The sequence below is a fragment of the Crocodylus siamensis genome, chromosome 1 (assembly GCF_052110815.1).
Source record: "Crocodylus siamensis isolate JL-2025a chromosome 1, ASM5211081v1, whole genome shotgun sequence".
NCBI lineage: Eukaryota > Metazoa > Chordata > Crocodylia > Crocodylidae > Crocodylus > Crocodylus siamensis.
Window position 1 is genome coordinate 196,758,785 of NC_143395.1, and position 24,163 is coordinate 196,782,947.

The following is a 24,163-nucleotide window of genomic DNA, read 5'->3' on the forward strand; positions in this document are numbered from 1 at the left end:
CCTACCTGCTGTCCAGAGTGAACGGTGCAGCAGAGGGATGAGGAGCAGCCAGTGGATGCTGAGGATGCCAAGCAGGTCCCCTGGCAGCTACAGAAGTGGCAGCAGCAGCCCCACTTAGAAGCTGTGCGCAGCAGCAGCCCCACCCAGAAGCTGGACTGGGCCCTTCCACGTAGAAGGGTGGGATACAATTAGTTGGTGGGCACCCACAGGCTGGATGAAATTGCCTGGCAGTCTGGATCCAGCCCGTGGACCATATTTTGCCTGTCCCTTATGTAAACTCTACATAAGCCTACCATCAACTCTGATACAACACAGACCTAACACCCTAACCTGCCACACGTAAACTAGGGGAACCACAGCAGCCAATACCCTTCTATAAAGTGCTGTCAGTATACACTTAAGTCCCAGGTAGAGGGCACACCCCACCACTACTATCTATGCCGATCTGACCATGGGATAAAATTCCTTCCTACCCTAAATATGGAGATCAGTCTGACCCTGAGGAAAGGGGCAAGACCAGGGATGGGCAATTATTTGGCTGGAGGACCGCTTAATGACTTTCAGTGAGCTGTTGAGGACTGCAAGACCCCTTGAGATGTGCCCTACCAACTGATTGCCATCTTGGGACTTGAAATCCCACCCCCTACCCCCTGACCTTTGCTACCAGAAGTCCTTCCCCTTGCCCCCAAAAGTACTCCTTTTGGGAGTGGTGGGGGGAGCTTGCCAACTTGGAACTGGATAAAAAAACAAATTGTATGCTAAAAACCAGCATCTACTATAACTACTATAACATGTACTATATTTTAATTTTATTTCAAAAATTTTTTCCCAGCAGCAGCATTGGCACACCTATCAAAATTCCCAGACTTGGCTGTAACCAACACCCAATGCCTCTGGGAAAGTTTAAAAACACCCTGACACATATAGTAGAAAAGAGCTGGGGGTGGAGGGAGGCACCCAGCAAAGCCTAGAAGCAGAGGAAGTGCCCATGGAAATGCTCATGGTAGAACACAGACATAGCTACACCTAGATTATCCTGGCCAGTAGATGTCCAACCTCTTCCTGAACATCTCCAGTGATAGCGAGTCCACAGCTTCCCTAGCTAGTCCATTCCACTGCCTCACTGTTCTAACAGTGAATACGTTTTTCTGGATATCTAATCTAAACCTTCTTTTCTGCAAATTCAAGCCATTGGTTTGCATCCTCCTCTCTGCAGCAGCCCTTCAAGTAACTGAAGACCACTATCATATCCCCTCTGAAGCACCTTTTCTGCAAGCTGAACATGCCTAGCTCCTTCAGCCTCTCTTTGTATGAATTGCTTTCCAAGTTCTTTATTATCTTTGTCACTTGCCCCTGGACACTTTCTAACTTCAACATTCTTTTTAAAACATGGAGCCCAAAACTGTACGCAATATTCTAGATGAGGCCTAATCAGCCCTATTGCCTCCTGTATCTTGCACCTAATGCTTCTATCCCAAAACCGCATTCACCTTTTGTTAAGGTGCATCACACTGCAGACTCATACTGAGTCTGTCATCTACCAAGATTCCCGAGTTCTTTTCCATAGAGCTGCCATCCAGCCAGGTGTCACCCATTTTATATTTCTGTTTTTGATTGCTCTGTCTGAAGTGTAGCACTTTGCATTTGTCTCTATTAAACTTAATTCCATTAGCTGTACCCCAACTTTCCAATCTGTTGAGATGTTTCTGAATTGGGATTACATCGTTCCATATTTGCAGTCTTTCCCAGTTTCATGTTGTCTGCAAACCTGCAGACCCCCAGGATTCTGTGGACCACAGGTTAAAAACCACTGATCTAAATCATTAATAAATACTTTGAACAGCACCAGATCCAGAAGAGACCCCTGTGGGAATCCACTCAAAACCTCCTGCCACTCTGACATGGACCCATTAATAATTATCCTTTGCTTACAGTTATTGAGCCAGCTATCTGTCCACCTTGTAGTAGTTCTAACTAGCCCACATTTCTCCAAAATGTTTAGGAGAAGGTCAAGTAGGACCTTGTCAAAAGCCTTGCTGAAGTCAAGATACACACAGTATTCCCTCCTTCATCCACCCAGGTAGTTATTTTGTCAAAGAAGGAGATCACATTTGTTTGATACTATTTATTTTTCTCGTGGCCCTAAACCATGTGGGTTTTTTTGTTTTGTTTCCCCAAGAGCACAGCCAAGCATGAATATTTTTGTCAGAAATATATATATATTTCATAGACATTAGGGCTGGAAGGGACCTCGGAAGATCATCGAGTCCAGCCCCCTGCCCAAAGGGCAGGAAATCAGCTCGGGTCATAGGATCCCAGCAAGATAAGCATCCAGTTTACTCTTGAAGGTGTTCAATGTTAATTGAGTCTCTCTCTGCAGGGCCTGTCCCCTCAGGCTGTCACTACCCACGAGTCTGCAGGAGGCGAATGGAGGACGATCACCTCCAGGACCAGGCGGCATCGCAGCTGGCACGCAGCTGCATCAACTGTCACCCCAGTACAACTAGGGAACAGGTATGTGGCCGTGGCAGCGCTGGAGGAGACTGGGCGTGAGGAAGGAGGAAACCACGCTCTCAACCAACAAGCCGGCATCCGTACCTCCTGAGCATCATCCAGTGACCCAGAGGAGGAGACATCAGGTCATCGTCATAGGGGCTCCCTCCTCAGAGGAACGGAGGGACCCATCCACCGCAAGGACCCCAATGTGAGGGAAATGTACTGTCTCCCAGAAGCCAAGACAAAGAAGATCACTGACCTCATCCAGCCTTCTGACTACTATCCTATGCTCCTCCTCCACGTGGGAACCAATGATGCAGCCCAGAGTAGTCCAGACCAGATCACAGATGACTATGTGGTTCTGGGGGCCAAGCTTAGAGAGTTGGGGGCCCAGGTGGTCTTTTCGTCCCTCCTCCCGGTTAGTGGAAGCTGTCAGTGGCAGAGCGCCTGTATCCATGAAGTGAACTGGCGCCTCCGGAGTTGGTGTCATCATGCTGGATTTGGCTTCCTGGACCATGACCTGCACTTCAGAGCAGAGGGTGTCCTGGGGCATGATGGTCTCCATCTTTCCCCCAAAGGTAAGAGTTTGTTTTCTTACAGGCTACTTGACCTCCTCCAGTGGGCTTTAAACTAAGTTAGTTGGGGGATGCGGATCCACAGGAGCAAGAGACAATTCAACCAGGTGTAGGACCTGCCCAGGCAAGAGCTCAGGTATATACCAAGGGACCAGTTGTCTCTCAGGAAGGGGGGTGCCCAGGGCTCCCACAGGGGGATTAAGGTGTCTCTTCACTAATGCAAGAAGCATGGGGAACAAGCAGGAGGAGCTTGCTCTCCTGCTTGCAAGTAGTAAAATCAACCTGGTTGGCCTAGCAAAGACATGATGGGATGAAACATTTGACTGGGCATTAGACATAGAGGGCTGTAGGTCATTTAGAAGAGATAGGAAGGGGAAAAAAGGGGTGGGGGTTGCGCTCTATGTTAGGGAACAGTATACCAGTTCTACCTTCCAAATGGGACCAGAGAAAGGCTTAACTGAGACCCTGTGGGTCAAACTTCAAGGAGGGTGGGGGGAGAGGAATCTGGTGGTAGGGGTTTACTACAGGCCACCACACCAGGAGGAAGAGCTGGATCTAGAATTCTCCAGGCAGATGGGGGAGGCCATGCATGCAAAGGATGTTGTGGTCATGGGGGATATGAATTACCCTGACATCAACTGGGAGGAGCAGTTGGCCAGGTCTAGCCACTCACGAAGGTTCCTGACATGCGTACAAGACTTACACCTCGTGCAGGAGGTACTTGTCCCCACTAGGGAAAACGCCATACTGGATCTGGTGTTAGCTTCTGGGAATGACCTGGTGGGGGAGGTGCTAGTACAAGGGAGGCTAGGGGACAGTGATCATGAAATGATCCAGTTTGCTATTCAGAGAAAGGTGGGGAGGATAACTAGCACAGCGCAAATACTTAACTTTAGGAAAGCCAACTTCAATGGGCTCAGGGTAGTAGTCAGGGAAGCACTCAGAGCCCAGGAGGTAGCTAGTATGGGGGTCCAGGAAAGGTGGTCCTTTCTCAAGGAGGTTATCCTTCGGGTGCAGCAGGACACAATTCCTCTGTGCAGGAAGGTGGGACAAGGGTCCAAGAAACCTTCATGGCTGAGCGTGGATATCCAGGCTGGCCTGAGGGCAAAGAAAAAAGTGTACCGGCAGTGGAAGCAGGGGGCAGAGACAAAGGAGGAGTATATCTCCCTGACCCGAGCTTGTAGGGATTTGGTAAGGAAGGCTAAAGCAGCACTGGAGCTTAGATTAGCTTCTGGGATTAAGGATAACAAAAAGTCCTTCTTCAAGTATATAGGTAGCAAGAAGAAGTCTTGGGGTAACACTGGACCCCTATGGGGCAGGACAAGGCAGCTGGTGACGGATGCACGAGAGAAGGCAGAACTCTTCAACAAGTTCTTTGCCTCCGTGTTCCTGTCTGCTGACAATGGGGTGCTCTCGGGTGACAGCGTAGAGAGGCCCAGGAAGGATGCGAGTCCCCCAACTGTTAGTTCAGACCTAGTTAAGGATTACCTGAAGGGCTCAGATGTGTCCAAGTCAGCGGGCCAGGATGACCTTCATCCGCAGGTGCTAAGGGAATTGGCTGGTGTCATTGCGGAGCCATTGGCACGGCTGTTCGAGGACTCCTGGTGCTCGGGCCAAGTCCCTGAGGACTGGAAAAGGGCCAATGTGGTCCCTATTTTCGAGAAGGGGAGGAAGGAAGAGCCTGGCAACTACAGGCCAGTCAGCCTCACTTCTATCTTGGGGAAGGTCTTTGAAAAAATTATCAAGGGCCACACTTGTGAGAGCCCTGCAGGGGAAGTGATGTTGAAGGGTAACCAGCATGGGTTTGTGCAAGGCCGATTCTGCCTGATTAACCTGGTCTCTTTCTATGACCAGGTAACAAAGAGCTTAGATGTGAAGGAGGAAGTCGATGTCATCTTCTTGGATTTCCAGAAGGCCTTCGACACAGTGTCCCACCCAATTCTGGTGGGCAAGCTGAGGGACTGTGGCACTGATGAATGCACAGTCACACGGGTGGCAAACTGGCTCCAGGGGTGCACCCAGAGGGTGGTGGTGGACAGGTTGATGTCGACCTGGGAGGGTGTGGGTAGCAGAGTCCCCAGGGCTCGGTCCTTGGGCCGGTGCTGTTCAACATCTTCATTAGCAACCTGGACAAGGGTGTGGAGAGCACCCTGTTCATGTTTGCTGATGGCACCAAGCTGTGGGGTAAAGTGAATACACTGGCAGGCAGGGACCACATCCAGGAAGACCTGGATAGGTTAGAGAAGTGGGTGGCTCTGAACAGGATGTGGTTCAACAAGGACAAGTGCAGGGTGCTGCACCTGGGGAGAGGGAACCAGCATTATGGTTGTAGGTTAGGGGCTGACCCTCTCGGCAGCACAGAGGCAGAGAGGGATCTTGGAGTCAGGATTGACTCCAGGATCAATATGAGTCACCAATGTGACAAAGCAATAGGCAGAGCCAACTGCATCCTGTCCTGCATCAACAGGGGCATCACTAACAGGTCCAGAGAGGTCTTGCTCCCCCTCTATGCGGCGCTGGTCAGGCCGCAGCTGGAGTACTATGTCCAGTTCTGGGTGCCGCACTTCAAGAAGGACGTGGAGAACCTGGAGAGGGTCCAGAGGAGGCCACTTGTATGGTTGGGGGCTTCCAGGCCAGCCATATGAGGAGAGGCTGAGGGACCTGAATCTCTTCAGTCTCCGCAAGAGGAGACTGAGGGGGGATCTTGTGGCTGCCTACAACTTTATCAGGGGCCACCAGCAGGGACTTGGGGAAAGTCTGTTCACCAGGACCCCCCTTGGAGTCACCAGGAACAGTGGCCACAAGCTGAGGGAGGACAGGTTTAGGTTAGATGTTAGGAAGAAGTACTTCATGGTAAGGGTGGCCAGAACCTGGAATAGGCTTCCCAGAGAGGTGGCGCTCTCACCTTCCCTGGAGATCTTCAAAAGGAGACTGGATAGGCACCTGGCTGGGGTCTTATGACCCCTGCCACCCCCAGTGCTCCTTCCTGCCCATGGCAGGGGGTCGACTAGATGATCTGTCTAGGTCCCTTCCAACTCACTGATTCTATGATTCTATAGCTTTTTCAGACAAGATGATCTCATCCCAGCAACACAGCAGCCCCCAAGAAAGAGGAAGATCAGGTCTCCTCCAGGCAGATGGTAATGAAAAAGGAGAGACACCCAAGAAAGGAAGGAAAAAGATGTCTGATAAGAACCAGGGTAGCCTCAGAAAAGCAAAGGAAATATAGGCCTGAAGAGCAAGTTAAGTGGAGGAAATCCAGAGGAGGGCCACTCGTATGATCAGGGGACAAAAGGGCAGGCCCTATGAGGACAGGCTGCAGGACCTGAACCTGTTCAGCCTCCAAAAGAGAAAGCTGAGGGGCGATCTTGTGGCCTGTTATAAACTAGTCAGGGGGGATCAGCAGGCATTGGGGAAGTCACTGTTTCCACGAGCACTGCCAGGAGTGGCCAGGAATAACAGTCACAAGCTGGCAGAGGGTAGATTTAGGTTAGATATCAGGAGGCGCTACTTCACAGTCAGGGCGGCTAGGGTCTGGAACCAGCTTCCAAGAGAAGTGTTGCAGGCTCCTACCCTGGGGGTGTTTAAGAGGAGGTTAGATGAACAACTTGCTGGGGGCATTTGACCCCAGTATTCTTTCCTGCCATGGCAGGGGGTCGGACTAGATGATCTGCTCAGGTCCCTTCTGACCCTACAAACTATGAAACTATGAAATCATAAGTGTTAAGGGACAGGAGGAAGAAGAGATGACAAAAATGACAAAATAGAAGGCTGTCATCTGCCTCCTGAAGATGTTAGAGGGGAAACTAACCCTGCTGGCCACTGCCCAATGCTCCTAAGAACATAAGGCCTACAGCTTGAAAGCCTGGTTGCTAATGTGAAAGGAAATTTGTAGCGTTTGAAGAGAATATATGTAAATTTAAAGACAATAATTTAAATCAATCAGTCTCAAATCACTGTTGGCAGGGCTTTTCCAGAAGGGGATTACAAGCACATTTGGAATGTTGACCCAAGTGTAAAGAAGGTATCATGCATTCTTCTACAATGTAACAGTATTGCATTATAGCAAGATATCACTATAGCAAGATGAAATGTAGTTTTTGGTGATTCCTTCCCTCAGGGCAGTCATTTTTTAAAATATCCTGAAAACTATTCATCTTAACAGTCAGGATTATTATAGAAAGGGGCGAAATCTGAATCGGGATTCTTTCTGGAGTTCAACTGATTAGATTTTTCTTGGTTTATTTTTTGTTTGTACTTCAAAAATCTAAGCATTTCTGGATGGAGGCTAAAAACAATTGCTCAAAATGTGTTCTAATTCTAAGATTTAACAGCAGGTTGTTCATATATCTGCTGCCATCCAACCAATTTTAACATGTACTGTATTGAATTAATTGGATATCTTTTTATTTTATGCCCATACACATAGGTTATTTCTGTAGCCTATTGTCCAGTGTAGATCCTTTGTAAATAAAAGGGTTCTGAGGTAAATTTATCTTGCGGATAAACACTCAAGGGAATTTATCCTGATTGTTAAACAGAATACAAACACAAAATGCAGGCATATATAACCAAGAGTACAACATAACAGCAAATATACTGCAGTGAATGTGTTGAGCAATAAGATGCCTATGCTATAAAGCTCAAAAAATAAAGCCTTTTTCTTTACTATCTTTATTCAAATTCTCCTCATTGTTATCACAAGTGTTTTAGCTTCATTGAAATAAGTTCCCTGTTGCTATAATCCACTCCACAAGTGTAGTTGAACAATTGCTGTAAATAAATTTTTGACCAATTCAAAGATACATTTCTTAACTGGATCTTTTGCTCAACCCAAATGCAGAGAAAAATCAGAAAACCAGATCCGTTATCTCTCTTTTATATGTGCAATTACCTTAGCTACAATTGAAAATAAAGATTTAACTTACTAAAATATTACACATCCTGTGATTTCAGACATTATTTTATTTAAACTTTTTAAAACCCCACAAAACACAAGAAAACTAATTTCTTTTCAGGTCGTAATAAAAAATGAGAGGTGTGGGAAACAAGGTTTGTAAATGATTTGTTATAATAGGTTTTTCTTTCTTTCTCTATGAGCTACTGACTATCAAGGAAAAAGCCTGACTTAAAATCTGAGTCTGATTAACCCTTTGTGACAGAGATCTTTTCTGTGATGTACAAAGGCAGATATTTCACTGTGGGTTCATTCAAAGGAGTCTTGCTAGAAATGCATAATTCAAAGGCAGCAAAGAAATATACCCAGGACGAAAATAATCACTTTTCCCTAAGGGGAGACACTATCATGCAGTGGACAGGGCACTGGTCTGGGAATCAGGAGACCTGGGTTCTATTCCTTTACCAGCAACTGATCTACTATGTGACAGTGAACAGCTTACTCAGGAGGATGGACACAAACAATTTACTAGAAGCAAGGATTTTGTGGGTAATATCTTTTATTGGACCAACTGTACAGTTGGGAGGGACCCAGACAAGCTTTTGAGTACCACTGTACCCTTCCTCAGGTCTCTGACATCCCAGCACGTTCCACTTAAGATGTGATTTAACTAGTTAATTGCCTCTTAAAGTAAGGGTGGGCAAAATGCAGCCTGAGGGTTGCGTGCGGTCCGCCAAGCCATTCTATTTCGGCCTGTGGGGCCCCTTAAAAATGAAGAAAATTAATATTTGCCCCCAGCTTCCTGTCACGCGGCCCTCAATGGCTTGCCAAAGTTCAGTAAGCTGCCCCCCATAATTGCCTACCCCTGTCTTTAAGTGTAACCTGGCCTTAAATGACGATGTGGCTGTATGGTCCTTACCAGGGCTCAAATGGGTCCTGATATCAAAATCCCTCATCTCAAAATTGCACATCTTGTCATGCATGTGTAGCATGGCAGGAGGCAAAATTGTTGGGATCGCAGATCAAGTTCCATCACCCCTGTACCTGAATGTCTGTCAGTGGCCTGAGAAAAAAAACCACAGATATAGCTACTGTGGGTTAAGGGGAAGGAAGGCAGGCAGGCAGGCTTTGCCACTGTAAGTGCCCATGTGTACACTGCTATCTCACAGTAAGTAGAAGTTAAACTAGAGCAGTTAAGAACTCAGTGAAACTCCCTTGGGTTAGCTTTCCCTTATTACAGAATAAGGGCATGCATTCCAGCAGTCAGTGTGGAGCAGCCCATGTACAGTAAAATTTTGCCCCCTTTTATTTTACATACTCTTAAGCTTTCTATATCTGGCTTCCTGTCTGGAATGATTCTTACCTTCCTTTATAAAAGGAAGCTACAAATATTATTATTTCCTGAGTAAAAGGAAATTGCTGAACAAGGAAAGTGCCTGTAATTCCTGAGCAAAAGGAAATTGCTGAACAAGGAAAGTGCCTGTAACTTAGGGTCAAATGCCTACCATGGACCTGCTGCAAGCACAGAAGACTTTAAATCACAGGTAGAACCATCAGTGTTCTGCAGCCTTGTGCAACTGTCACAAAGACCACAAGGGTTACCTGCACAGTCCCTGCAGAGGATTAGCAAGACCTACAACTGCTATTATCGCCCATGGGCTCCAACGATGAGTGCTTATTGGCCAGCCCCAGACCAACCTTCCCACTGGCATAGGGAGAGATTCTCTTTTCTTCTCCTGTTCAAAGCCTCTGTGCAAAGCACATTTAGCCTGAATTTGTGGCAGAAGAGATCAAGAGCAATATCTGGCCCATCAAACTGCCAACTCGCTTTACACGGAGTTAGTTTATAACCTTGTAGGTTGAAAAAGCCTACATGATGCCATAGGGTGTAAAGTTATCCACATATATGTAGTATACCAGGCACTGGAAGGCTGGTTTAACCAAGAAAAAAAGTTATAAATCATGTCAAAAAACTATTAATCTAGGAAAAAATGATGGATAGGGAACAAGACAATACAAGGGCTTGTGATTAATGTTGCCATGTATCACTACAGCACATTTGTTTAAATATGTGGTTGGGGGAAAGAAAACCAGGGTAATTCCAGTCTCAGAAAAGCAGGGAGCCTTTCCCTGGCTTTACTCCTGCTGGTCTGCAAAAAGAACTAAGCCAGAGAAGGTCTAACTGGAGAAACCTCTCCTGGGAGTGTTTTAACTCCAGTTGTTTCTGGGTTATTTTTCTCACAGACTGGCCATTTTTGATCCTGGACAAAAAGCCTGAACAGTTGTACACTTTTGGCTTCTACCAAAAGAACAGCAACTCACCCAATAGAAATTAACCATCCATACCTGGCCTAAGACACAGGTTCTGTGAAAACAATAGTACAGCCATGGTCTATGCCCAGGATGGCTGCCAGGGAACAAACGCTATCTACTCACTCCTGATCTGTGCACACCAAAGCCTAGCACCAAAGCCTAGCAACAATCAAGCACTGTTGCCAGCTTACTGTGGCCCTAAGTACAAAAGAAGACTGAGTGCATCAAAGTACAGAGAATCAATCTTCAATCAAATGCATAAAGTCCCAGGCCATTGAAAGTCTACAGCTCAGTTTTCCATAACATGCTCTATATGAAATTAAGCATGGAGATTTTTTCAGAAGCTGAATGCAAAGTATGCCACTCATGAAGTAGCTCATCATGCTAATAGCACAAAACAATAGCGGTCCATAACTCAATTGGCAGCCAGCAAATTTCTAGATAGAGTTCAGGTCATTTTAAAACTTTAAGACCTGTTTATCGCATACAATGCCAATCTCTCTGTACAATACTATGATAGCTGGAGCTCTCCCAGGTCTTATCTAAATAGTTTTTGTACTGCTTTAGCTAGAATGAGATCATTCAAGTATTGCAGCCCGACTAGTATGGACAAAGTTATATTGGTTTAAAGATGCTTATATACCAGGATAGCTTATTCCCAAAAGTTCAAATATGTTTCTAAATAGCCTTCAACATGGGAAAGGGAAAGTCAGAAAAAGGTTAAGCTTTCATAGTAGTGATTAATGATTACAAGAATCACAGTACCAAAGGAATTGGATGAACAGGATATATCTTGGGAAACCCAGGAGAGGATTACTGCTTCCATGTCCCAGGAGCCCAAGCCAGACAATTTTTACTTAATACCCAAGATCCACAAACCGGCCATCTCAGGACACCCCATTATCTCTGGTAGTGGCACTGTCAGGGTGGGAGTTTCTGACTATGTAGACTGCATCCTATTCCCATATGCCAGGGGTTTTTAACTTTTTTTAAGGAGTGTACCCCTTCTGGGTACACTTCCGGTGGAGCAGCAGGGGAGGGGGATAGCACACGTCAGCGTTGCAGGGTGGTGGATATCAGCAGCTGTCACTGTGTGCAAACTCCCCCCACTCCACTGCATCTCACTGACTGGGCAGCACCTGTGAGGCCCATAGAGGGGAGCTGCTGCCCTTGCCCTCACCCTCCTGCTTCTGGGAGGCAGTGGCACAGGATGGTGGGTGGCAGCACTCCATCCCCGCCTGCCCACATGTATCCCCTAGTCGCTTTCCAAGTACCCCCAGTTGACAACCCCTGCCATATACCACTGGAGATGCCAGCTATTTGAAAGACACCGCAAATTTTTTAAAGAAACTGGCCTCCACCAACAAGCTACTAGTTAATGGCATATTGGCTACCATGGATGTCGTGTCTCCGGAGACCACCCCCATGAAGACAGATTACAAGCCATAAAGATCACTATCTCCAACAAGAAAATTACTTCAGTTTCCATTATACGCTCCAATTTTGTCCACACACACACAACTATTGCAGGTTTGGAGACTCCCTATACGTACAAACGAATGGCACTGTGATGGGCACCGTATGCCCCGCCGGAAAACCAATATATTTATAATAGACCTTGAAGTTTGATTCCTCCACAGTTGCACTCTCATCTACATGATCTACCTAAGGTACATTGATGACACCTTCATTGTATGGACTCATGGAAAGGAATCTCTAGAGAAATTTCACTAAGACTTTAACAACTTGCACCCCTCCACCAAACTAACTCTGGAACTCTCCATGCAGCAGATTTATTTCCCAGATACTACAGTGATGGTTTGAAATGACTACATTGCCACCAACTACTGGAAACCAACTGGCCACTACAGCTACCTTCATACCACCACCTTTCATCCTAAGCACACAACAAGGAAAGAGCTGGCTGAAGTAATTACGGAACCCCTGGTGAATCTCTTCCAAAATTCATGGTGCTCTGGGGAGGTCCTCGAGGACTGGAAGAGGGCCAATGTTGTGGCCATCTTCAAGAAAGGGAGAAGGGAGGACCCAGGTAGCTATAGACCAATTAGCCTAGCTTCCATCCCAGGGAAAATCCTGGAAAAATTCATTAAGGAGTCTATGTGCAATAGGCTTGCAGAAGGTAGGATTCTGGATGACAGACAGCACGGCTTTGTCGCAGGCAGGTCTCGTCTCACTAACCTCATCTCCTTTTATGTTCAGATGACTCACCATCCAGATAAGAGAGAGGAGGTTGACATTATATACCTCAACTTCCGAAAAGCTTTCAATCTGGTATCCCACAATGTTCTTGTGAGAAAACTGGAAGACAGTGGGCTTAACTGCGAGACAGTCAGGTGAGTAGGAAGCTGGCTGTGGGGTAGGACCCAGAGAGTTCTAATGAACGGATCTGTGTCATCTTGGCAAGAAGTGCCCAGTGGTGTCTTGCAGGGATCGGTGCTTGGTCCATACTATTCAAAATTTTCATCAACAATTTGAATGTGGGGGTGAAGAGCTCACTGGTCAAGTCTCCGGATGACACCAAGTTATGGGGGAATGTGGTCATGCTTGAAGATAGGCTGCAAATCCAGGAGACCCTCGCCATTTGCGGAGGATATGTTCCGAAGATCCCCATGAATAGCGAAATCCACAAATACTGATGGGGCTCCCCATCAGACCCCACAGCTGTCCCCTGCTCCCCCGCCCCATTGTTTGCGGAGCTTCCCCACAACACCTGGGGACTGACCCCTTCCCCCCCAGCGTTGCTGTGGCTGCTGCTGGGGGAGAAGATGCTGCCACTGCCACTGCCTCCCTCCATGTCCCCGGCGCTCGCTCTCCGCCCACCTCCCGGCTCTGCCCTCCCCTGCAAATATCTGAACCTGCAAATCTGGAGTTCGCAAATAGTGAGGGTTTTCTGTACAAGTAGACCTAGACAGGCTCGCAAGTTGGGCGGACCGGAACCAGATGAAGTTCAACTTCAAGAAACGTAAAAGTGTTCCACTGGGGGACAAACAATCCCCTGCACATGTACAGCCTTGAGGGTAAGAACAGACCACAGTATGAACATGAGCCGGCAGTGCAATGCTGTACCCAACAGGGCTAACAATACCCTGGCATGCATCAATTGATACATCTCCAGCAAAACCAAGGAAGTGATTCTCCCGCTCTACCTGGCATTGGTGAGACCACAGCTGGAGTACTGTGTCCAGTTCTGGGCACCACACTTCAACAAGAACATGGTAAAGCTTGAGAGTCCAGAGAAGAGCCACCTGTATGATCAGAGACTTGCGTGGCAAGCCATACAAGAAAAGGCTGAGGAAACTGGGACTCTTCAGCTGGAAAAAAAGAAGGCTGAGAGGGGACTTGGTAGCAGCTTACCACTACATCAGAGGCATGTATCAAGGGCTCAGTGAACAACTGTTCACCAGGGCACCCTTGGGGAAAACTAGGAGTAATAGTCACAGACTCCTGGAAGATTGTTTCAGGCTCAACATAGGAAAAACTACTTCACAACTAGGGTGTCCAGACTGTGAAATAAGCTCCCTCTAGAGGTGGTGCAATCGCCTACCCTGGAAATCTTCAAGAGGAGACTAGATGGTCACCTTGCTGGAGTCACCTGTTGTCTTTCCTGCTTGGTGCAGGGGGCTGAACCTGATGATCTTTGGAGGTCCCTTCCAGCCTTACAATCTATGAATCTATTAACAAAATCCATCATCTACTGCCAACAGGGACTTTGTGTAGTGTCTCATTATCTGGATTATTTTTTGTGACTGTTTCTTTGGTTTACTGCTTGTTTCCTTGTTTCTCCCAGCACTGCCCCATCTCCTTCTCTACTCTCTCTCCCCCCGCACTTCCTTTGTCTTTTGTAAATTCTGATTTCTCTTTCTTATACTCTACTTTCTGCACATCCTTTCACAGCATCCAGTGAAGTGAGCTTCAGCTCACAAAGCTTGTGCTGGCGTGGGAGTGGGGAGAGTGTGTGTATTCACATACACATACATGTACGCTCACCCACCCCCTAACACCGGTTAGTCTATAAGACATAAATCTGCCCTTCCTTCTATGAGAATCATGACAGGGAGTACTACTAGTTGCTTCAGGCTACATTTAAGTTAGCTAAAAACTTTTCATAAATAAAAATTGGTTTTCTTATTTTCTACTTCTCTCCCAAACACGAGGCTATACCACAGTGGTTCTCAACTGGGACTCCACGCGATCCTTTTAAGGGTGAAAAAGGGTGCGAGATGGTAAGTGCATCCTCCCCCTTCGTGCAAGAAGGTAAGCTGTGTAATATATTCATTAGTTTTTTAAACAGTATGTCGCTAAATTCAGAAGTTATGGAAGTGTGCCTTGCAGCTAAAAAAGTTGAGAACTACTATTGTAGAAGCAGACCTGTAGGCACACATGCACAAAGCCTGATTTACCAATAATGATAACACCTGAATGTTCATGACTGCTCACCTGGCCACCTGGTGAATTTCTTTCTGAAATCAGCAAAATTCCAAACATTTCTTTTACTTCTTCTGTGAGCAAAACATTGTGTTTTTTCAGGAATAAAATGTGTTTGCTTAAGCGTTCCCATAACATGGCAAAATCCAGTGGCCGATCAGAACTAGAAAATAAGTACAAATGCAAGTAAAATGACAGACAGCGAGTAAATAAAATGTAAAAACAGCCATCTCCCATACTATTCGTATCTTTTCATTTAGTTCTCCATGGTCAATGAACTAGCATTAACTACTAAAAGCTTCACTTGTAATCAGCACCATCCCCGGGGGGGGGGAGTGCAGGCAAATAGGGGAGACCACCACACAAACATTGTCATACAGGCCGCGCTGTGCCTGCTGCCGGCTTTACGGTCAAACCACTCACCACCCTGACCCCCCAAGGTGCCCCATGGACTGATATGTCCCAGGTCCCGCACACCCCTAAGAATGACTCTGCTTGTGTTATCCTCTTTGAAAGCACAAAATAACATTTCTATGTCTATATATTTTGTCCCTTTTCACTTGGCAATTTTTTTCTCCTTCTGCAGCAAATTAGGATAAAATGAATCTAACTCCTTCTTATGGGCACTCACATGACTGCTAATGACTCTGTTGCCAATCTAGATGCATTTAATAATGTATTATATGGAATCATCAGAAATTACCAAAACTGCCAATGTACATGAAGAATGTGGATTTTGTGAGGCTTTACTCTGGCTTTAAGTTTGTTCATTTACTTAGCAATTTGCAAAACTCAGAATTTCCTAAAGGTTCTTCCAGCCATCACTGCAATTTAGGCACCTAGGAAGCTATGTATAACTAATCAGTGTATAATGTGTGTTTGTCATACTGTATTTACTGTAAAAATGAAGAATTCAAAAAACAGTAACACAGCTGTAGGCACCAGCCCAGCAAACTCTTACATAGGCGCAACACTTTTTTCATTTCAGTAGTTCCACTGACTTAAATATGGAGATAAGCGGAAAAAAAAAATTCTTCTCTTGAGAAAATTCGAGATTTTGAAAATATTTCCATCCCAGATCAGGAAAGAAGCTTCTCATGCCATGTTCTAAGTGTTTCATTAGGTGCATAAAGGAAACTTCAGTACACATTAACTACTTAAGCCTTGAAGACATTCCAAGTGTCCTTGCCAGCACACACAAAGCTTATCACACCATTCAATTTTGGAACTCAGAGCTCATGATGCGCCTACATTCAAGCCTGCACACATGGCAAAAAACTAGGAGAAGCCACTTCCACACCTAGGCTCTTTTCTGATTCACAGTGTTCACTGAAGGTGCACAAGCTCCACCTACAGTCCTGAAAAGACACTAAAAGTAAGCAAGAAACCCCCCCACACACATCTGTCTAACACATCAAGCACACTGATTTCAACTCCAGGGCAGTGGTAGTGCCCACTTTATAGCCAACATGCTGGTGCCCCACAGCTGGCAACCTTTTTGGAGGCTGTGGGTTGGAATGACCCAGCTCAGGTCAGAGGCTGGCTGTCAGGCAGTTACTAGAACCTGGCCACCACTGCTTCTCCTCACTGTGGCTCAGGAGAAGCAGTCACTGCCGCTGCTGTCCCTGTCACAGCACAGGAGAAAACTCCCTCCCCATCTTGAGGCTGAATTCAATGACAACCTCCAGCCTAGTCACTAGGTACTTACCCAGTAACATGGAGGCATGAAATGTAGACCCTCCTCAGCCTCAGGGGATCTGTCATCACACCTTCCACTTCTCAAGAAAGGGCCCTAACCAGAAGGCTACACATTGCGTGGGTGGGTATATCTGCCACATGACTCCTGCTAAAGCTAAGCCACTAAGCAGACAAGGGTACAAGACTCGTGGAGCACAAAGGAGAACCAAAAAAAGAGCACAACTATGGCATACTGGTCATTTCAGTTTTTTAACCAATGACTCTGTAATTTAAAAGGACATAAAACGGTACTGAGGGCGAAGCTTAGAACCCAGGACCAGAGAGCAAGCATATTTTTGAGAACTCAGTGTCTGCAAAAGTAAGACTTCATATTCAAACAAATGTTTTTTAATGGGCTGGTAAAGGCATGAGTTGTTGGGGTGGGGGGTGAGGAGATAGACAAATAAGAATCTCAAGGGTAGTCAATAAGTAAACTGTTAAGAAGCAAAGCAGCCCACAGGCTCTCCAGTTAATCTGTTTTCAAGTGGATACCAACTGAGCAGCATGCACACGAGCAGTGAGGCTATCTGCAAGTATGTACTTGTAACCTTTGCCTAACATCACAAATGTGCACACTGGGCGCTTCCCAACAAGCGGAAACATGCATTGCCTGGGGACAAAGAGCAACAGCATGTATTTGTGCCGCTTGCTAGCTGTCCCCTGGGAACACCCTTGCATGTGTGCTCTGGCACATGACAAGTTGTCCTGGGTGGGGTAGGGGAGGCTGGGGCAGCACCTACACTGGCCCCAGCAGCCATTCCTGGGGGGCCTCCCAGGGCTCCAACAGCAGTGACCTAGGTGTGGAGCCTGGCTGGCAGCCAGAGTGCAACTCTGGCCAGCCAGGCTCTAGTTTTGGGTGGCGCAGGCTGCCACTACTTGCGCTGCTAAGCTATTTTATAGCACAGGTTTTTTTGACACAGGGATCACCTGGTGTCACAAAAACCTCACCACACTGTAAATTAGCAGCACAGCGAATGCCTTCATGTGTAGAACATGTGGTTCACAGTGCCACAGACAGGTCTGTGGTGTTGCAAACCACATGTGTGTACTCATGGAGACACGGCCACAGGGTATAAAGCTCAGACTTATTCAAAATCTTGTTACACTTCAAAGAATTTTTTTTTTAAATAGGGCAAAGACAATGTGAATGCATCACGTTCTTCAGTGACAAAAAATACTGAAGGATATGACCAATTCAAGTTACAAATTTCCATCACATTTAGTGGTCTAGTCCAAGGGTGTCAAACATATGGCTGTGGGCTGAATATGGCTAAAAGCACCGTTTCAACCAGTCCACCTTCAGATCCTTGTAATTTTGATTTGCAATCACTAACTTCTGAAACAATAAAAATAACATGATGGGATGCCCTCAGTAAGCTGTGCTATTCCTGAATGAACAGAAGTGGTTACTGCTCAAACACAAGCATCTCACAGCCCAGAGTGGTACACTTGGAAGAGACTGCAAGTCTTCTGCTTAGCAGACAACCTATACTAAATGACTAGGCAACACAATGAGCACTTTCTTCCCTGTTGAAAGATATTCCACTTACCTTTCTGGATTGTGCAGGCACACAGTATAATAAATATAGTATGACTAAGTGAGAAGGCACAACAACCTTTTAATAATACATTTAGAAGTGGTAAGGGGTCTTAGCCCCATGTTCTCTATTTACACAAATGAAAGTCAATAAACACAACACAAATTTTAGTTTTATAAGAAAAAAGTTCTACATATAACATGTACAAAAGCAGATGGGTTCATCAACTTTTGGTGAGAAAAGCTCATTTAAAAACAGACTAGTAAAATAAACAATCTATCTATCTATCTAAAAATGGTTTCAAATGAGCTCTTCTCACTAAAAGTATATGCATGTATGTGTGTAATACATATATTACACTCATATACTTGATTTAAATGAGAGAGAGAAAGAATTCGATTGAGCATATTTTACATACACATTTTATAGGTCAGTTTATACATATATGCTCAGTTTGATCTTTTGGAGCCATTAAATCAGATGGTAGGCCCTGAAATATGTGAAGGTCACCCCTTGGAATTCTTTAATTTTAATATGAACTGTAGGTTTGACCAATATTCTGCTTTCTTTTTATAAACCTTTAGAAATAATTTTGGACAAGTCAAGTAAGAATGTTAATCATATTATCACATAGTTTTGTGTTTGGTACCTGGCTTGCTTTTCATCCATAATTCTACCTCTGTTGTTAAGTGTTTTCTCAGGTAAGAGACATCCATTGAATGTGCTTTGTAGCAATCTTTGAAGCTGATGAAGGACAACTGCTTCACATGCCTCAAGGTCTTCTTTTTTCAAATTTTCAGTTTGATTACAAAAGCTATAAAATAAAACAGGTGCTGCTTGAAATGTTTATGTAAGCCCAGACAGACAACTAAAACAGGTTTGGATATAGAATCTGTAATAGTTCTCATGATTTATGGAATAATTAGTAAAATAATCTAGGCACAAAATACAGCCATGACAATGTCTTTGCACAAAGACATTAAACAGAGCAGTGCATTTTGAAAAAAAAAACTTAAAAAAAAAATCTACAAATAAATTTAACATATGAACTCCCTAATGAGGTGGATGATGTCACGCCAGCAAAAAAAATACTTCCAGTGAAAGAAATAAAACACTAGTTGAGCTAAACCATCCTTTCGATTGGTTTTAAAAAAGCAAAAATTTTATACTGTGTTATAACAAGATTAGATTGTGTAAATCATTTTTGCCCACCAACACCTTTATGGATGGTATATGCAACATACATACCACCTACTTTTGGAGATAACAGTTGAATGAATTTGACTTGGGAGACAATGGCTTTAAAGCTGTGGACCACTGCAAGCTGCATGGAACTAAAACTGAAACAGTGCAGATGTCATCATCCAAGTTGTAGTAAGCGCCATACAAATGCAGAACTGATTAATGAGTAGGGATCTGGGTTTTCCATTTGCCATGGAGAAAAATGCAGGTGACCATGAATTTCCCCTTAGAGGCTGGCAGAGTTTCAGCCTGCAAGGGGCTGCCTGGAACTGAGCAGGAAGATGGCAATCATAGGCACAGGTGCCACATGCATGTGGCAGCCAGGCAGTGTAGTAGAGAGCAGCTCCCACAGCTCCATGCAGGTAAGTCTATGCAGGGGGAGGGGGTGGGGGGACATAGGTAACTTCAGGGGGGCATAGGCAACATGCTGGGGGGGACATAAGGGGACACATCCCCCCCCCCAGATTTCTCCACCCACAGCAGGACACAGAGCTGCAACCTCGCCAAACTGGCACTAGGCAGCAGCAGCCTCTGTGACCCAGCAGACAGGCAGAGCAGGGCACCAAGATTCATTGCTGCTGCCACCACAACGCCTGTGCCAGCTACGCCACCAGCAGTGTGAGGAGTAAGGGGCCAGGGTGGGGCCACAATGCCCTCACCTCCTCCCACCACCAGCCACTTGTGTGTTGGACTGCAGCTCTACCCCAGAGGGGAAGTGAAATGGCGGCAGCATGAACAAACTAAGGGGAGTGGTGGTGGTGGCCAGGCCATGGTGGCAGGGGTCTCAGCAGTGACAGCAGAAGCAATGAGGCTCGCCACTCCACTGTGTTCTCACTGAGTCCCACCCTCTGAGCCACAGAGGCTGGCTCCTTCCCTGTGCAGCCCCATGCCTGCCGGGGGGGGCACATGCCCTCCCATGACCCCCTGATATGCCACCTATGGTGCTGCCTATGATTGGGCACCCTCCCCCCTTGGGTGGCCATCATAGAGGACAGTCCGGTTGTCATCTGTCCCCTATCGATACAAAACCGAATGCCTTTATGTCCTCTATTTTTCTCTTCAAGAGAAAAATAGAGGACATAAATGCATTTGGTTTTGTATCAACAGAGGACAGAGTAGCAGAAAACCGGAATGTCCTCTATGATGGCCACCCTACCTCCACCCCATACACCCACCCCCTTCCCCACACAATGGGGGGCTTAGGCCTGGAGGCAGCGGGTCAGGAGTCAGGGGCACCAGCAGGACTGGGGAGGATGGGAGGCTGCAGGTTGGGAGTGAGGGGCAACAGCAGGGCTGGAGGAGCTGTAGCTTGGGAATGAGGAGCAACGGCATATGAGCGCTGCCACAAAGTGGGGCGGTGGGGGGGGGGAAGAGAATAGTCACAGCTGGACCCACATTGTGGTGAATGAAGAGGGGTAAATTTATCTGATTTTTCCATGATAAAAAAGCCAAAATCAAATACCAAAATACACAGGTATTTAGAATGTATATTACTGTAATAATTGAGACACTGGTAGGCTTCCAAATTGCTTTAAAAATTTTAAAGGATCTCAGTAAAACATGGTGTTCAACTACATACATATAGTAGCATTTCACTTTAATCATGGAAAAAGCGCTGGATTTTTATCAGAGACTTCTGGATTTTTAAACCCAGAAAACCAGGATCCCTGTAATGAGTAATCCCTGTGAAGTCATTGGAATTGCCCCCATGCATAAACATTTAGCATGTGCACAAGTGTTTGCAGAAATAAGAGACAAACTCATGGTCTTGGTTCACAGGTTTGCCCAAGCAAAGCATTCTGAATTAATCTGGAAACCCTTCTCAGGACTCCCTAAAAGAAAGCCCTAACAAATACACACATTTTTTTTTGCATAGCAGCATTTAATTAATTAAGCCAACCATTAGTAAAATAAAAGCAACAAGAACTTTCACCCCAGTGCTTCTATGACTAAGGAAAGTAGAGTAGAGCGCTGAATGGTAAATTTCAGGCAGGAACAAGATAACGTGACCCCACTATTTAGACATAATCTTTGTTACCATTTGGCCTTTACGGCACTTTTCTGCTGGCAACAAAAGGAGGAATTCCTTTAACGTTCTTGGTGCCATTTCCACATATTAGCATCAGAATCACTGTCCACTTTCAGAAGGAAAGATGCGTTTGGTTAATCCAGTTTGCTCATGGAACAGACTATACAAACAATGATATATTTCCTGAATTAAAGTCTACAGCTCCTGAAGATATACTTTAGTCATACAGTGTCTGTTAACACCAGCACACAAGAAGTTCGCTGTTAGTGCAGACACACAGAGCTGTTTTTGGGGAGAGGTCTCTCTAGCTCCCTCTACACATGCAGGTAAAGGTGAGATTAGATCTAATCCATGATCCACGCAATCATGCCTCCTGCCACGCCATATGTGCAGGGCTCCCCCTGCATTGGCAAGAAGCAGGCACCCACAGCTGAGAGCCCTGTTTGCTGAAGGGGCTCCCAGCCGTGAGGGGCCACATGCAGATGAGACCAAGCGTCCCCTCACCTGACAGTGGCTCCGAGTCCTGGCTGAACCTCACACATCAGTTGCAGGATCTCTCAGTCCTGGCTGCGCTTCATGTGAGCTGCGGGACTCAGTCCCAGCTGTCTGCAAGATACAGCCAGGACCCAGAGCCCAGCGTGGGCCAGGGGTTTCATGCATCCCCAAGCCTTGGGGATCATGGAAGCTGCAATCCCCAGAGCTTGGGGGTTTCAGGCTGGGCATTGTGGTTGGGAGCCCCGTCAGCTGATAGAGCTCCCAGCTGCAGGGGATGCCCTGCTACATGAACAAATTAAAGCTCCATAGCAACAAGCTATAAAAAGTTAGTACACATTTTTGAGGTCTAACTTCATAGCTGCTTTAACCTTTTTATCATGTGATAGCTACTTTGCACATGTAGCTGGTCTCCAGGTAATTGAGCAATACCTGTAATATGTAGAGAGAAGCTCTGTCTCCGCCTCTACCCCTTGGCACCTAGAGGGTAAAGACAACCAGCTCCCCAAAAGATAACAGTCCTGTTGTCAGGGTAAAATTCCAGTCATTACTCACTCAAACCAAATCCAAACTTTGTAGTTAATCAACATATCATAGTTATACCATAAAGAAATGTTTATTCATGGACCTTATAATGAGAGGACATAAACCAAGCAAGCAAATATAGAAGAGAAGATTTGGAAATAAGATATATTATACTCTTCTCTAATTTCTGCTTTGTACATTAAAGTTTTAATGGTCAAGTTGAACTGAAAGCTATATTAACCTTATTAGCTGCTTCATTTTTGAGGCAGTTATAGTTCCACGTTGGTACACTGTCATGTGTTCAAGGCCTGCTTTCTCCACCAAATCTTCTATGAACTGCAATAAATGGGAGAATCCTTCAAATGATAAACAATCCCTGCAGAGAGACAAGAGACAATGCTAAAGCTGTTAAAACCCAATTCCGCAGAACAAAGTCAGGCAGACAAAGGTAGATAAAATTTGCCTTTGAGCAAACAGTAAAATATTTTGATTTCTATCCTTATTTTAGGCTTTCATACACAGGTTTACAAAATAGCTAAAGACACTTGATAAAAAGACCGAATGGAGGCAGACTCCTAAAACGAAGTAAGCAAATATGGTAAGAGAAGGCACAGATATGAGATAGACAACTCCATAAATAATAACAGCTTTTTAAAAAGGTGCTAGAGCTGCCACTGTATAGCTAGTAAAACTGAGAATTATCCCTTGGCAAATACTGCTTTAGCTCCACACACACAAAAAAAGAGCTTCCTTTGATTCCAATAATTCTTTCCCATTTCTGCTGGTGGTCTCTCTTTCCGTGTTTTGGATTAGATATTTTGACAGCAGCAGCGTGTGTTTTATTTTTAGTTGGGGTGAGCATTTGTCCCTGAAAACAAAACATCCCTGTTTTCTGGGACTATCTTGTGCTCCTGCCAATTTCACAGAAAACTGTACTTTGTTCTGGTTTTTAGAAACCTTGGTAGACTTGTCCACAAAGAATAAGAATCCTTAATTATAATCCAGTACACAACGCCCCAACCCAGCATCAGATCTCTAATCCAAAAGACTCTACTGCTCACATACCACTTTCCACCTCTTGACGTCAAAGAGCTTCATAAAGGACACAATGGATCCCAGAGCCAATGACATTGGTAGTCAGGTGGCTGAAAACATATGCATGCATGGCTTGATGCATGCTATTGCCCATTCCTCCCCACCCTTCAAGGCCCCACAACAAGAAATTTTGGGCCAAAAATCCTCCATATGTTCAGGCATATTAAGCAGGAGAAAAAAAAATGTGGCTGTCAGAAGAGCTGGAGTGAATGTTTTGTGTGTATCCATTTGGGGAAGAGACCAATCACCCTGAACGTTCAAGGATAGGTCTGAATGTCAGGGTTGTGTCCTAGCATCCCAAAAGAAAATCCTGAAATAGGATTTCTATTTTGAATTTGAAAGATTGGTCCCGAATCAGCCAGTCCCGCAACCCCAAAAGGTTCCCACAGCATTCAGCAATATTCTGGCACATCTGCTGAACGGCAGAGCCCCAGATGGGTCTAATTATAAACCAGTTAACACAGCTCCCCTCAGGAGCAAGCTCATTCTTGTGGTGCTGAGCCCAGGGTAGTTAGCTCTGCCTTTCAAAAAAAACCAAAACAAAAAGCTAATTAGCCTATTCACAGGTCTGTACTAAGGTAGCAACACAAACCAGAGCTGGATGTGTAGCTGCTTCAAGTCCCAAAGGCCTCTAGAGCATCCTGGACTATGTTCCAGATTTTTCAACACAAAGGTTAGTTGCTTTACATTTTGGTCTAAACATCTGCTACAGGGAACTGGATTTGATAGCCTAAGTAAATGGTGCTCAGCCCTTTGGCTTCACAGGCCAGAGTGGTGT

General features: G+C 45.5%; 1 protein-coding gene across 4 annotated transcripts in view; it reads right to left on the reverse strand.

Annotated features, from left to right (window-relative positions):
• Nucleotides 1-24,163, reverse strand: part of KIZ (kizuna centrosomal protein) — a 124,267-nt gene that overhangs the window by 35,521 nt on the left and 64,583 nt on the right. For all 4 annotated transcript variants that reach the window (XM_090051932.1, XM_090051941.1, XM_090051956.1 and 1 more), the window contains 3 exons: nucleotides 22,532-22,666; nucleotides 18,652-18,816; nucleotides 14,740-14,890 (listed from right to left, as the gene is read on the reverse strand). In XM_090051932.1, the coding sequence (XP_089908058.1) occupies nucleotides 14,740-14,890; nucleotides 18,652-18,816; nucleotides 22,532-22,666 (451 nt within the window). The remainder of the gene's footprint in view (nucleotides 1-14,739; nucleotides 14,891-18,651; nucleotides 18,817-22,531; nucleotides 22,667-24,163) is intronic.